Consider the following 12,654-nt stretch of genomic DNA (forward strand, 5'->3'; position numbering starts at 1 on the left):
ATAGTTACTGTCTTCAACTACTAATGGGTGACTATGCAGAAGACAGAGCCAGGCTCTTTTCAGAGAGGTGCAGTTATAGAATGAGAGGTAATGGATGCAAGTGACGGTGTGAAGATAACAGGTACCCCCAAAATGCCAGGCAGTGGAAGGATTTCAGAAAAATTTATTCTGAAGTGAAGAACACTAGACTTACAAGGGAAAATTCCTAACAGTGTTTGAACACTGAGCTTGAGAAAGGCACGCCCCTCCATTTCTTCCTTGGCTTTTATCGTCACTACTTCCCCCCACCCCCTCCCCAAACACAGAGACCCATAACATCTGTGAGGGTTTATCTCTCCTCTTCCCAGAGAGAGAGCTTGAAAGCTTCCTCTGGAATGAGGGAGGAAAAAAATATCCAACCATCTTTGAGAAAGATGCTTCTTCCTAGGCAGGAAAGGGTTCCTAAGTGAAACAAGCTCTAACCTCCTCACTATAAATCTTCTGGAAAGGGTATCTACACTTACAGGCAGTGAAGAAAATTTCATCTTGATAGAAGGAAGTTTTCACAGTGAGATTGGTGAAACATAGGAAGAGATAGTGGAGTGCCTGTGTTTGCAGATATCTGAGGTTCTTCACTAGTGGATTTTTTAATATCCCATCTAACCTCAAAGTTGGATCTAACTTTGCAGTGAGTCTTGCTATGAGCCAAGGCTTGGACCACATGCCCTTCCAAAGTTTCTTCCGACCTAAATTATTCTGTGATTCCATACTTCATAAAATTGACAGAAGTACTGATTCTTCTACCCGTTAACACTTTATACAAAGTCTCTTTGTTGATTTTTCTAACAATGGAGGTGCTCAAAACCAAGTCACTTTGAGTAAATTGCACGTATCCCATTTTGTGCCTAACAAAGCTACTGATCTTGGAAAAGTACTACTGTTAAAATATGACTCTTCGCTGCTGTAATAACACTCACCTAGGGTGTTTACATCTGTTTAGTGATCTGTTCTGCCTAACCAGTACTTGGCAAGCAGAAGGGCTTTGAGTTATGGGATCTCATTCTTCCAGTTCAGCTATAACAGTATAGTCAACCCAGTGTACTGTATGGCATTCCAACCTTATTCTCAAGAGAAATCTTTAGGCTTAGTGCTTTGAATGGACTTAAGACACAAGACTGTTAACATCCCAGAAATGTTAACCATGATGAGTTCTGTCGTTCTGATTTTTAGAAAAAGCAAATTGATTTAATGTAATTTCTTTTCAAACCATATGACCATATTACTAGTCATTCCCTCAGCTTCCATCACCTCTGTACATCACTAATGTATCTGATTAGAAAAGAAGGAAAGTGGATTATTACACCAGTATTATACCCACTCTCTGCTTAATGGACTCAATTCATTAAAAGTACATAAATAACATATATCATAAATGTCTAAATGTGTTTGTGGGCATAACTATGCAGAGTGAGGGGAAAAGATCCATTCAGTAATATGAAGGTCCATAAGACTAATCTTTCTGTAGTTTATTTCAATTAAAACTTTGATACTCCAATCTCTTTATATTACATAGTGAAATCTTGACTGTGCAATCTGTGCTGTTTAAATCTTTCTCATATGTCCAAGAGCATCTTCAGAGCTGATATATAGCTTGCCTGCTCCACGGCCCTTCGAATACTACACTAAAGTATGTTCTTTTTTGTGTTGCAGAGCCTGGGAAGAAGGGAAAGTTCTTATTTTTGATGACTCTTTCGAACATGAAGTATGGCAGGATGCTGAAAATTATCGCCTGATATTCATTGTGGATGTGTGGCACCCTGAGTTAACAGCACAACAGAGACGCACCCTTCCTGCTATTTAAGGGGTTCCTTCTGATATGTGGCACAGAGGAGCTTTACCTCTTTGGAGTATGCAAATGGGATTAATTTATCCAGCATACGAAGTATACGAGTATTTTAAGGATAAGAAAGAATGACATTCTACAATCAGAGAGGACTTGGTTTAAAAAAAAAAGAAAAAAAAAGGAAAAAACTAAAAAAAAGAAGCCATTTTTTGTTTCATACCGATACAGCACTGATGTGTATTGTTTTTCTGGCTGCAAGTTTGAAAATATGAATCTTGTCAGCCAAAAAGCAATAGATGTGGATTTTCAAACTGAGGAATGTGCAGATGGTTTTGCCATGCCTATATTATATGTACAGAACCAGTCAGTTTGTCATATGCTTGACCACGTTCAGGCACAAGATTTATGATTCTACATCTAGGAAATACTTCCCAGGCTTTTATCTGGGAAGCAATATGTAAGATATTTGCAAACGTATGCACACAACCGACTTTGAAAATCAGTCTGCAGTTGTAATGTTAGCTGCTTTAGGCTTAGAACATGTCCCTATGTTATCACTGTAGATAATGTGAATGGATTATGTGAGTTTTGTACTTTTTCTACCTGAGTAATTGTATTTTTCTAGCTTAATTATGAACAAATCTTCTTTAATTAACCACTATTTTTAAAAAAAAAACACTATATATACAAGTGTGTCTCTAGCTATCTGCAGAAGGAAAACATTATGTATGAACAGATTTAATTTTTGCTAAGTGTGGCCTTCTTTTGCCTTCCTGGAAATGCAAATAGAAACTTGCATAATCAGCTGCCTAGTGAAGCTTTGTTCTTCTAAAACAAAATAGTTCTCTTAGTTAGCAGGCAACTTTCAGTTTGATAATGTGATTTTGGAAAATGTTGAGCAAATGTGACATTTGTGGCCTCAGATTGTAAAGTGCTTGACAGTTCATAGGATTATATGGTGAGCTGCTGTTTTTCCTGTCGTTACAAAAGCTTGTGATGTGATATCCTTTTTCTACTCAGCAAGAGTCTGGGGCACCTCTTTCCAGGGGCTCCTCCTTGGCTGCCCTTGACTGGTCATTCAGCAGAAAAAAAATATATGAAGAATTTCTTGTGCTTTGGGCAGAAGGACAAGGTCTAACTTGGGTTTCCTGCCAGAATGCAGAGCAGACAAAGAGCTTCAGGTTATTAACTTGTATTAACTTCTGCTGCCAGCATCCTACAGAGTACTAGAATGATACTCTAATTAACCTAATGGTGTTTTCCTTATTTTGAAACGTAGAACATAATGCTGAATGAGTCTGATCCCAGTACTGTTTACAGGATGCTCTGTATTTGCCATACGGAATTTACTATATCGTAAAAAGGCCTATTTTCAAGAAAGAGAACTTGCTGGATGTTTAAGAAGTTGTCAAGTCTTTGGGGTCTGTACTGTTTAATGGGAAATGGAGAGTGCAGGACCCTCCACTATTAACTTCTAAGAACACTAACAGGAGAGAGAGACCAGAGGTTGCACTGTGATGTTTATGTCAGGCTGTGACCTACTCACTTGCAACACCAGCTGGGTGTGGACAGTTGTGCTGGGATGCTCAGGACTCGTCCAGAGCAGTGGCATCACTTCTGAGGGTTGTAAGAGACAAACACTAATCAAGGAGACATTGAAGTTACTTAGTCTCCACAGCTTTGGCTTTGTTGTCCAAAGGACACTGAACAGTCATCTTATTTGTGTAATACTCAGTGGTTTATTACTGCAGAGACTATGTTGTGGTACCTAAATATTGTGACCTGAATGCTGCATTTGCTAAAGCAAAATACAGATAAGAGCTTTGCATTCCCATAAGCTGAATGCTCTTCAGATTTTGTATTTTACTAGGTAATTAAATTTTGTAATGCCATATAACACATGGTGATTACACCATAAATTAGTGTAACCAGTTTCTGGAAGTGTGCACTTTAATTTCCTTTTTGAATAGTAAACTGATAAACCTTCTCTGATCAAGAGTCAGTTTTAGACAGCTAAGATAATTAGGTTTTAATGTGTTGTTCATATCAAAAATAATCCTGAGACTATACACAATGTACAAGAAAGTAACAGTTCTCAGTTAATAATAATGAAAAATGAAAAGATTTAGAAGTTTCACACTTTAGAAAATTAAAAGATACTTCTGGAGTTTGTTAGGAGAATTATGCAAAAGTGGAAATAAGGTACTCATTATTGTGAGGGTTAAAAGAGTAAAAACGTTTTTTAAATCTCCTGGTAGTTGTTAAATCAGAGGCTGTATTTTATATCTCTGTGAAGTGATCAAGCAGTATAAATTATAAACTATTTTCTAATTCTCTTAAATAAAGACAGTTTGTAAAGAAAGAAACAAAAACTTTTGAAACAAAAATTTGTGGTTTAGGAATATTTTTATTGATATTGCATTTTAGTTTCTATAGCTCAGATTAAATGCTAAAGGTAAAATTTTGGAGTTTTATTTATGAAAATCCATGCCATCCTTCATATTGTTTCATTGTTCTTTTGAAGGCTTATACTTCATCTTTTCCAATTGCAATTGACAAATAGATAAAACTGGCAAATAGATAAAAGTAATCTACCCAAGCCTTGTGTGTGCTGGAGTAGCACTGTTCATTAGATTGTGTAGTGATACATTGGCCATTTAAAAATCTTAAGTGCCTTTAATAAGACAAGGTATACTATGAATAGCTCCTGCAACACTGAAGTGAATCTACTCCATGCCTACAAGGCAGGAAGCTGAGAGCATGTTGTTTTGTTAGGTACAGTTACTGTATTAGCTATATACATGGGGAAGATACATATAGCAGACTACAGAAATTATGCAGTGAACAACTGGTATATTATTTTAGGTATTCCTGTTTGCCAACTGGTATTTTGTCTTGAAAAAGCTTTTCAGCATTGGAAGTGCCAAGAGAAGAAATGAATGGAAATGCTTTTTAAATGGAGATCTATTGCAATTTAACTTTTTTTTAGTTAGGTTTATTTACAGAAGGAAATGGCAGACAAGGGCAATGTAGTCTGTAAGGCAGTATATACTCATCATGATGATAGGAGGTGGGTTCCATCCTGCCTGTCATTACCTTCTTTGCACAGTCTCTATAAAATCCTACGGTTAAATACAAGCTTCATACAGTTATATACAAGGCATCAGATGTATTTATTCATATCACAGTTATAGAAAAGAAATAATTCTAATCCTTTGCAAGGTTTGATCTTCAAGGGCTGGATTTCAGTGATATTTGCACTTCTTGGACAGAACAAGACCCACTTCAATGAACAGTGATTGTAACAGATCATCACAAAGACTCAGTGGCAGTGGGGGTAACAGAGATTACGTGTTTTTCTCTGTATTAACAGAGAAAAATCACAAACCAAAGTATTTCTTCCTTAATGCTGCAGTACACTAGCCAATGTCTGTCTTTTTTGTCTGTTTAAGTTTTTGCTTTCTGCTTTAAGCAAGTTCTCTTTGACAAATCCAAATGCCTTTGAGTGTCCGTGAGCCCAGGGAAGGGAAGGGAGCTATATCCTTCTACTGGGACTTGACATCCTGTAATAGGTGGTAATGTCAGGGGATTGGGAATGGAAGAAATCCCAAAGATAAATGGGCTCAATCATCTTCTATGTTTAATGTTCCTGGAAGCTGCAAGCTTCTGCTTCTTTTTCTAACTCCTGTGTTGCCTTGCGTGGACCATCCACTGCCTTAAAGACTCACTCTTTATCATGGAGGCCAGGCTTTGTATCAATAACGTGTTGCTGTAGGAGGAGGTTAGTCTGAATGAGGTTATTCTGTACAAATACTGGTGCGTAAATCCCAGGTGTGTTGATAGGATCTGGCAGGATGTCCTTTCTGCCCTGTGCAGGCATAAAATGTTGTTGTAGATAAAGGCAGTATTTTGTTAGTCCATCTGTTAAGGCTGACCATGTCCACTTGAACTATATTGTCACTTCAGTGTAACACTTAAGAATTCAGTGAATGTTCCAGGGGCACATTAAAAACCCTTGTGCCTATTATCATCTCATTTTGTATGTATGGTTTACTCTGCTACCTTTGATATGTTGTTGCTAACCACTTGTTCTAGTAAATTGCCAATATATGGCAATATAATTGAAGAATAAAGGTGTGTACAGTGGTTGTAACTGTTTTAGGAAATAAAGTCACTGAACATGCAATTCGATAATGATTTTTCTTTTATTTCTTTAATCCGGTTTCCATTTCAATGAAGGGATGGTATTCTTTGCAACTAGAGCAAAGAGAGAAATAACAAACTGATCTTTGGCATTTCAGTTCTTCTATTCTTCAGCATTTCCTTCTAGCAGAAGCTGGTACTGAATAATTAATTATAAGTTGTCCTTTTCCATTTTAGCCATGGCCTGTATCTGCAATCAGCATACCCTTCTGGCTACACCTTTCCTTGACTGCAGGAGGGAAGGGGGTAAATGGCTCTGCAGAGCTTTCATTTGTTGTTGTGACCTGAATGAAACAATCTGGATTGAACCATTAATCACTGCTGAATGTGTCCAATGGGTCTCCCTGGCACCCCACCACCACCACATGTGCACACACATGCACACGCACGTATCTAATAGGCTCCTGAGTTGCCTGTGGAAAAACACATTAAAATTAAATAGTTGCATTTCAAATTGTGCGCATCTGCTGCCCACACAGCTCATTCCACTTTAGCTGACAGTTTTATGAGGGCTCCAAAAGTTAAGAACAATTTTTGCTAGATACTGAAATGTGACCTCCCCCCTATATAAGCAGCATGGATGAGGCAGTCACAAAGTAGCATGTTGAATGGTATTATGCTGGCATTGGGTTTTTGGGGGGTTTTTTGGTGGTTTTTTTTTCTTTTTTTTAAATGCAAAATCCTTCTGTAAAACTCAAATACTGTGTAAATGATGATTCTGCCCTCTGATGCAGATTACACTTACTGATTACAGTGCAAAGTTTAAATTCGAGATGCTTTTCTTTAAAACTCAACCCCTTAGCTTCTATAAAATGAGCATCCCTGATGAAGTCTTCAGGAAAACTACTGACATACCCTGGTTTCTTTAAACAGAGAATGCAGTTCCACCATTTCCAATATTTTAATGTCATAACTCAAAAAAAAAAAAAAGAAATTCTTTGTATATGGACAGATTCCTGTGTCAATAGAAATTTCTCAGTTTTTGTTCAGCGTCGGCCGCACGGACGGATGGCTGGTGACGGTTGTTACTTGGTCAGGAAACATGAAGGACTTGCCATCAAGCAAAACACATGTGTGTGTGCATGTGTGTCTGTGTGTGGTGTGCTCTGTGGGTCTCTGGTACGGTGGAAGTCTGTTCATGGATCTGTGTCTGCTGGGCATGTGGGACCTCAGTCCAGAGCCAGCAGTGGTTGGGTGTTCTCGCTTTCCCCCGGGTCTTCGTGTTTCAGTGTGCCAGCTTCCACCACGGACTGGGACCTGAAAGCAAGAAGACACACGTGCTAGCAAGGACTGCTGCAGAAGCACTCACCTTCCTGCTTTTGTTTTATGATCTTTCTTTGCTTTAGTCCATTTTCATCTTTATGGCTTCTTAATTATTTTCCGTGGAAAGCATAAGGAGTTTGAGAAACATTCCTTTAAATATGAACAGGGATGTGACTCACTGGAAATCTCAAATGCTGTCAAAATATTTAATGCTTACCTACTATCCGTAATGCTGAACGTGCTCACCAACTTAAAGACCTGACCCTGCAATACCATGAGGTCTGTGGGTGCTTGATGTCTTTCTAGGCAAAACTGCTTGTGTGAAGCAAGCTGACTGCTGGAAAGCAGTCATTTGCACAAGTGCTTGCAGGGGCAAGTCTCAGCTCATGCTTGTTGCAAATCTCAAGAAATACAAGTAGACAAATCACATGATGTAGGAGTTTAAGGGGCAGGGCTACCATGAGTTACGCAAGATCAATGAAGAAGCCAGAGTTAATATGACAATGAGGAAGCTTCTGGTGTGCCTAGTCCTGCAGTTTTTCTTCCTGTCTACACCCCTGAAGGAGAACTTTATTCAGGGCTAGTCTATTTTATACTCATTTCTGTCTTCAAGGTGGGAAGCATAACTGAACCATTGTTATTAGTGGACCAAAAAACTCCAACATGTAAAAAATTGAGTAAACACTAGAGAAAGTAGAACATCATGATTTCTTGCAGTAACAAAAGCTGAATGGGCTTAAAATAGTGGAAAAATTCAAGACTCTTTCATTTTCTGAGGTCTGTGTGCTCTAGTGTTTGCTTGCCTATTGAAGAAGGATCTGATGAGTTTATTATTACAGAGATTTGTTATCTTCCATTTTCTCTGCTTTGGGCTAGAAGTTACCTCTTAGCAAGTTTGGAGTGGACAATGAGCTTTAGAACAAAATCACTGTGTGATTCGGGAACTTTTATAAAGGGATCTTTTTCAAAAGTGGAGGTAGAGTCATCCAGCCCAATCATTCACATAGTGCATAGTATCATTTTAAGGAGCCAGTTTCCTCATGGTTAGCTTTTTATAATTAGGGGTAGCTCTCACTCCCTACATGATGTGTTTGTGGTTCCCAGTTGTTCATTTAAGCTTTAGCTATTTCATGAAATTAGATGTCACCTCTCTTTTGATAAGAATCCTTAATAAATTCCATCCTTTGGTACTGTAGCACTTGATCAGGATTGAATACCATGACTGTGAATAACTTGTATCATAATTATACTTATGCCTGGAGCTTTCATTAAAGCATAATTAAAAAATTTCATTTAAAAAAAAATCTCCAAAGAAAGATAAAAACTGGTTGCCCAATGGGAAGTTTTTATGCCAAAATTTTCAGAGAAAATTTTGTTTGCCCAAATGTTTTCTCTGCATATTTTTTACAAATATGTGACATGCATAATGTTTATGATTGCATTTTAATATAGAAAAGCAACTGCTTTGGGACATTATGCAAAATGGCAATTTACATATTTCTAGTACGTGGCAGTAAAAACTAATCATATGGCTTCAAAACTGATACAGAATGGATTTAAATCACAACATTAGCAGGTTTTTACTTTCTTTTCTGGATTACCAGGTTAAATTATTATTAAATAGTACTGATTAATACTTGTCACCAATGTATTGCTTCTGTCTGATCCACTGCCCTTCAATGGATGTAAAAAGTTGCATATCCTTTGCAGCATTTGCCAGCACACAGCAGAAAGTTTCCTTTCTAAGTCAACTGTGAAAAATCTCACAATTTTGCCTTTTCTGGTCACAGCTGATCACCTCTGCTTTCACGTCATTACATACCCAAAACTTTTTGCATCTAGAACAGCAAGATACCAGTTTCTCCTCCATACTGGTACTTGGATTCACACCACCTTGGGAAAAATGTAATGCCAAGCTCTGTGTGCAGGTCCCATGCTATTCCTTTTCACACAGAGACAAAATAGCCAGAGCATCAAGTAGACGCATTGTAACCCACCTGACCTCCAAATTCAAAATGCCAAATGATTCAAATGCTATGCCCAGCCTTTCTGAATAATGTGAAGAGGGATCAAATTGGGATTTTTGTATCTGCTAAGCTCTGCAGCAACAATTTCTGTTCTATTTCTGCTAAAAGCTGCTTTTAGCAGAAATATATATCCTAAAATAAGCAATTCTCACATCTGTCTGAAGGGCACAGTCATGGTTTGAACAATCATCGCTATTTTCTAAGACACCACAAAAAAAGGACTTGTATTTGGATTTCCATTTTCCTAATACATCATGGTTTTGTTGTTTTTTGGTTTTTTTTTTTCTGAAAAATGCTTGTGACTCTGGGTTTTATAAGACTTGTAGAGGACTCCTGTCCTTCTGGAGTAACAGGTGGAGGCCAAGAGGCCATCATAGTGCCTAAAATCATACAATTTAATTACACTTAGAAGAATGAATGCAGCTAGTTTCTAACATTCAAGACATGTCAAAGTCATTTTGGCCTAGGCAAGGAATGAACTAATCATCTAAGCAGGAAACAAAAATTACGTTGGCTGACTCCTACTATCAATACATTTTAGTCACTTGTGTTTTGATGTGTCTCACCATCAGACATCTATGGTCACTGTGTGATAAATGACAGAGAGAAATAAACATTCCCAGGGTGCTATTCATCTGACCTGTTCTAAACATATGGTCTAAACATTATGATTCATTGGTTACCTACATTCAAGTCCCTGTTCTGATGAGTTCTCATCTGTTAACACCAGAAAGAACAGGTTTCATGACTTGTGAGGAAATGTTTCCTACATATCATGGCCTGGACTGCCTCACACCTTCAATATTCACCTTCACTATATTACCTTCAATACTCACCAGAAATGTGACACTTGTCCTGCAACTCTGGAATTTTAAATGAGCATAATTGAATTCAAAGACTTTTGGTTTTCCTCCTTTTTCAGCTAAAAATTCTCAGGAACCAGTTTGAAAGATGCTTGTTTGTGGAGGATCTGGTTGACTTAAATTTTAGCAAAAGTAGACAACTGTTTGTATCACATGGATAGGGTCACTGCCCTAAGCTGGCAGACAATGTGCTTGTCTTTCTTTAACATGATCCACGCAGGAGACTTAGCTCCTGTAAAAGTACATGATCACAGTGGGGTGGGAGCTAAATCCAAAGCAATTAAAAGACAAGTCAATGCCCATAGACTTTACTACCCTAGATTCCAAGGCTAGATAACCTTGCTTAGGAGAGCAAAGTGAAAATGTAAAGAGAAATGAATTCCAAGTCTCACTTCTGAACCCTAGGTACCATCTGAGTGTGGTCCATTTAAAGCGTCAATCAACCCCCCCATGGTTGTTATACTGTTCAGCAAGAATATTTGGAAATCTGGAAAATCAACAGTACCCAGCTGTTTCTCCAGCAGGCCAGCCATATATTTCAAATGACAGCACTGCATAGGTATGTACATCAATATCTAAGAGAACAGATGGCTTTATGTGTGTGGTCACTTTAATGCAACTGTCTGCAGTTCAGTCAAAAACCATGTAAGACTGGGTGCAGGCCTTCTAGCTGCACTGGTTTCAGGAGGCTCTTGTCAGAGTATAGCTGCTGTCATTCAGCTCACAGGAGTTGATGTGTGTTGGGCATCAGTTTTGTTTCCCATAAAAGGTACAGTCCCAAAATCCTGCACTGAGCTAACAGTAACTGCCAGAATATCATAGCATGTTTGTCTGAACAGACATCTTCCAGTTCTCTGATCCCTCATTTTATGCTTTTCATCACAGCAATGCTGCTGTGCTGCAGCCCACAGGAGTGAGGATGTGTTTGTGCTGGCCTTCCTTTCAGGGTGTTTGTGGTGGAAAAAGGAGGGTGGCATGTTTTTTTCCCTAAGAGCAGGAGGCTTCAAACTCTCAGTGACACATTGCAGATCACAGTGTGACTCTATTTTCTAACTCTCACCTTCCATCTGCTCATTTTCCTCAACTTCCATTCACATTTCACCAGTATCTCAGTGCTTTTCATCTCCCAATTATTCATTCCCTTTACAAAACATAATAAGCATTTTTTTAAAATCACACCCATGAATGTTTGTATCGACAAGGTCTGACAGGCATTTCTTTCTCTGCCCTCCTCCCTTCCCATCAGACTGCAGATGGTGGTGCAGCACCTCAGAGTGTGCTGCAACACACCTTCAGTGTATGGCTTTATCAAGCGGGAAAAACAAGGCTTATTCCCCAGTATCACAGAAACAATGCAGATGTACGAGTGTGAAAGGTGCTCTTTTGTTATTGAAAGGACTTAAAAATGAAATGATTCCCAGGTGGTGTGGGCAGATGCTGCAAGCCCTGCTCAGCAGTGCACAACCCCAGCACAGGAGCCATGACATGTGGCTCTCTGCCCAGGCTCATAAGCCCTATTCAAATCTCTTGCCAGTGCAAGTCTGCAGCTTCTCCTTGTGCTGGCTCACAACTTTGCATGAAGATAGCAGAGTACTGTGCTGCAGAGACCTGCCTGGAGTGGCAGCTTTGGTACACCAACCACAGCACTGCAAAGAGATGCAGCAGCATCAATGTCTAGGGGCGTAGTTGGGCTGTGAAGTAATCCACTGGCATTGTGAGTCAAGGGGAAAAGCAGCATGAAAACTGTGGCATAACCTTACTGCTAGTCCAGGGCTTAGCCAACAGGACAGCAGTGGCAAGCTGCTGCACTTCCCAAATGGAAGCTGACTTCGTGGCCACTGTGGCAGCAGTGATCACCTTTCTCCCTCGTGGTGAGCACACCCTAGGGAGAGGTCTCTGAGTAGTGCCTTGGCACATCAAATTCAGGGGCAACCCTGGCCCAGATCTGTGCCTAACTAACTAATTGTGTGAAGAAGTCACTGTGAATGCGCCTGCACTGCTAAAGAGGCAACTGCTGCAGACTGAAGCCCAGCACAAAACCCCTCATCCTACCTATGCCTGACAGCTCTCTCCATGCCTTTCCTTTCCGGACATCTGGCCATGACTGCTTGTCTCCACTGCACAGCTCACTGCAGGGTGTGCACCAGAGAGGGGTAGGGATGACACTGTACCACTTTCGGCTCTAACTGTGGCCTGGCCAGCTGGGCACCCAGTCATGACCTGTCCCTTAGCCCACACCACACCCCTGGGGTGCAGTGCATACCCTTTGGCACTTGCTGTAAAACCAGTTCTCTGGTGGGCTGTGACACAGCTCTCAGCTTGCTGCAGACACTCTGAATCATGAAAACATACAGAAATGCCTAAGTATTTGACACAGCACATATAGTCTCATATCTTCAGGACACTGAGACCCAGAGGGGAGCAAGAGCTAGGCACTATGCAGGGCAAATGCAGCCAGACTCCTCTGGCAGAGGCT

General features: G+C 39.7%; 2 protein-coding genes across 19 annotated transcripts in view; one reads left to right on the forward strand and one right to left on the reverse strand.

Annotated features, from left to right (window-relative positions):
- Positions 1 to 6,016, forward strand: part of ASPH (aspartate beta-hydroxylase) — a 111,359-nt gene extending 105,343 nt beyond the window's left edge. For all 14 annotated transcript variants that reach the window (XM_064652048.1, XM_064652058.1, XM_064652080.1 and 11 more), the window contains one exon: positions 1,690 to 6,016. In XM_064652048.1, the coding sequence (XP_064508118.1) occupies positions 1,690 to 1,840 (151 nt within the window). In that variant the 3' untranslated portion in view covers positions 1,841 to 6,016. The remainder of the gene's footprint in view (positions 1 to 1,689) is intronic.
- The window catches only part of CLVS1 (clavesin 1), a 100,420-nt gene continuing 93,774 nt past the window's right edge, over positions 6,009 to 12,654 (reverse strand). For all 5 annotated transcript variants that reach the window (XM_064652215.1, XM_064652181.1, XM_064652207.1 and 2 more), the window contains one exon: positions 6,009 to 7,282. In XM_064652215.1, coding sequence (XP_064508285.1) covers positions 7,195 to 7,282 — 88 coding nt within the window. In that variant the 3' untranslated portion in view covers positions 6,009 to 7,194. The remainder of the gene's footprint in view (positions 7,283 to 12,654) is intronic.

This window comes from Pseudopipra pipra, chromosome 1, assembly GCF_036250125.1.
Source record: "Pseudopipra pipra isolate bDixPip1 chromosome 1, bDixPip1.hap1, whole genome shotgun sequence".
Lineage (NCBI taxonomy): Eukaryota > Metazoa > Chordata > Aves > Passeriformes > Pipridae > Pseudopipra > Pseudopipra pipra.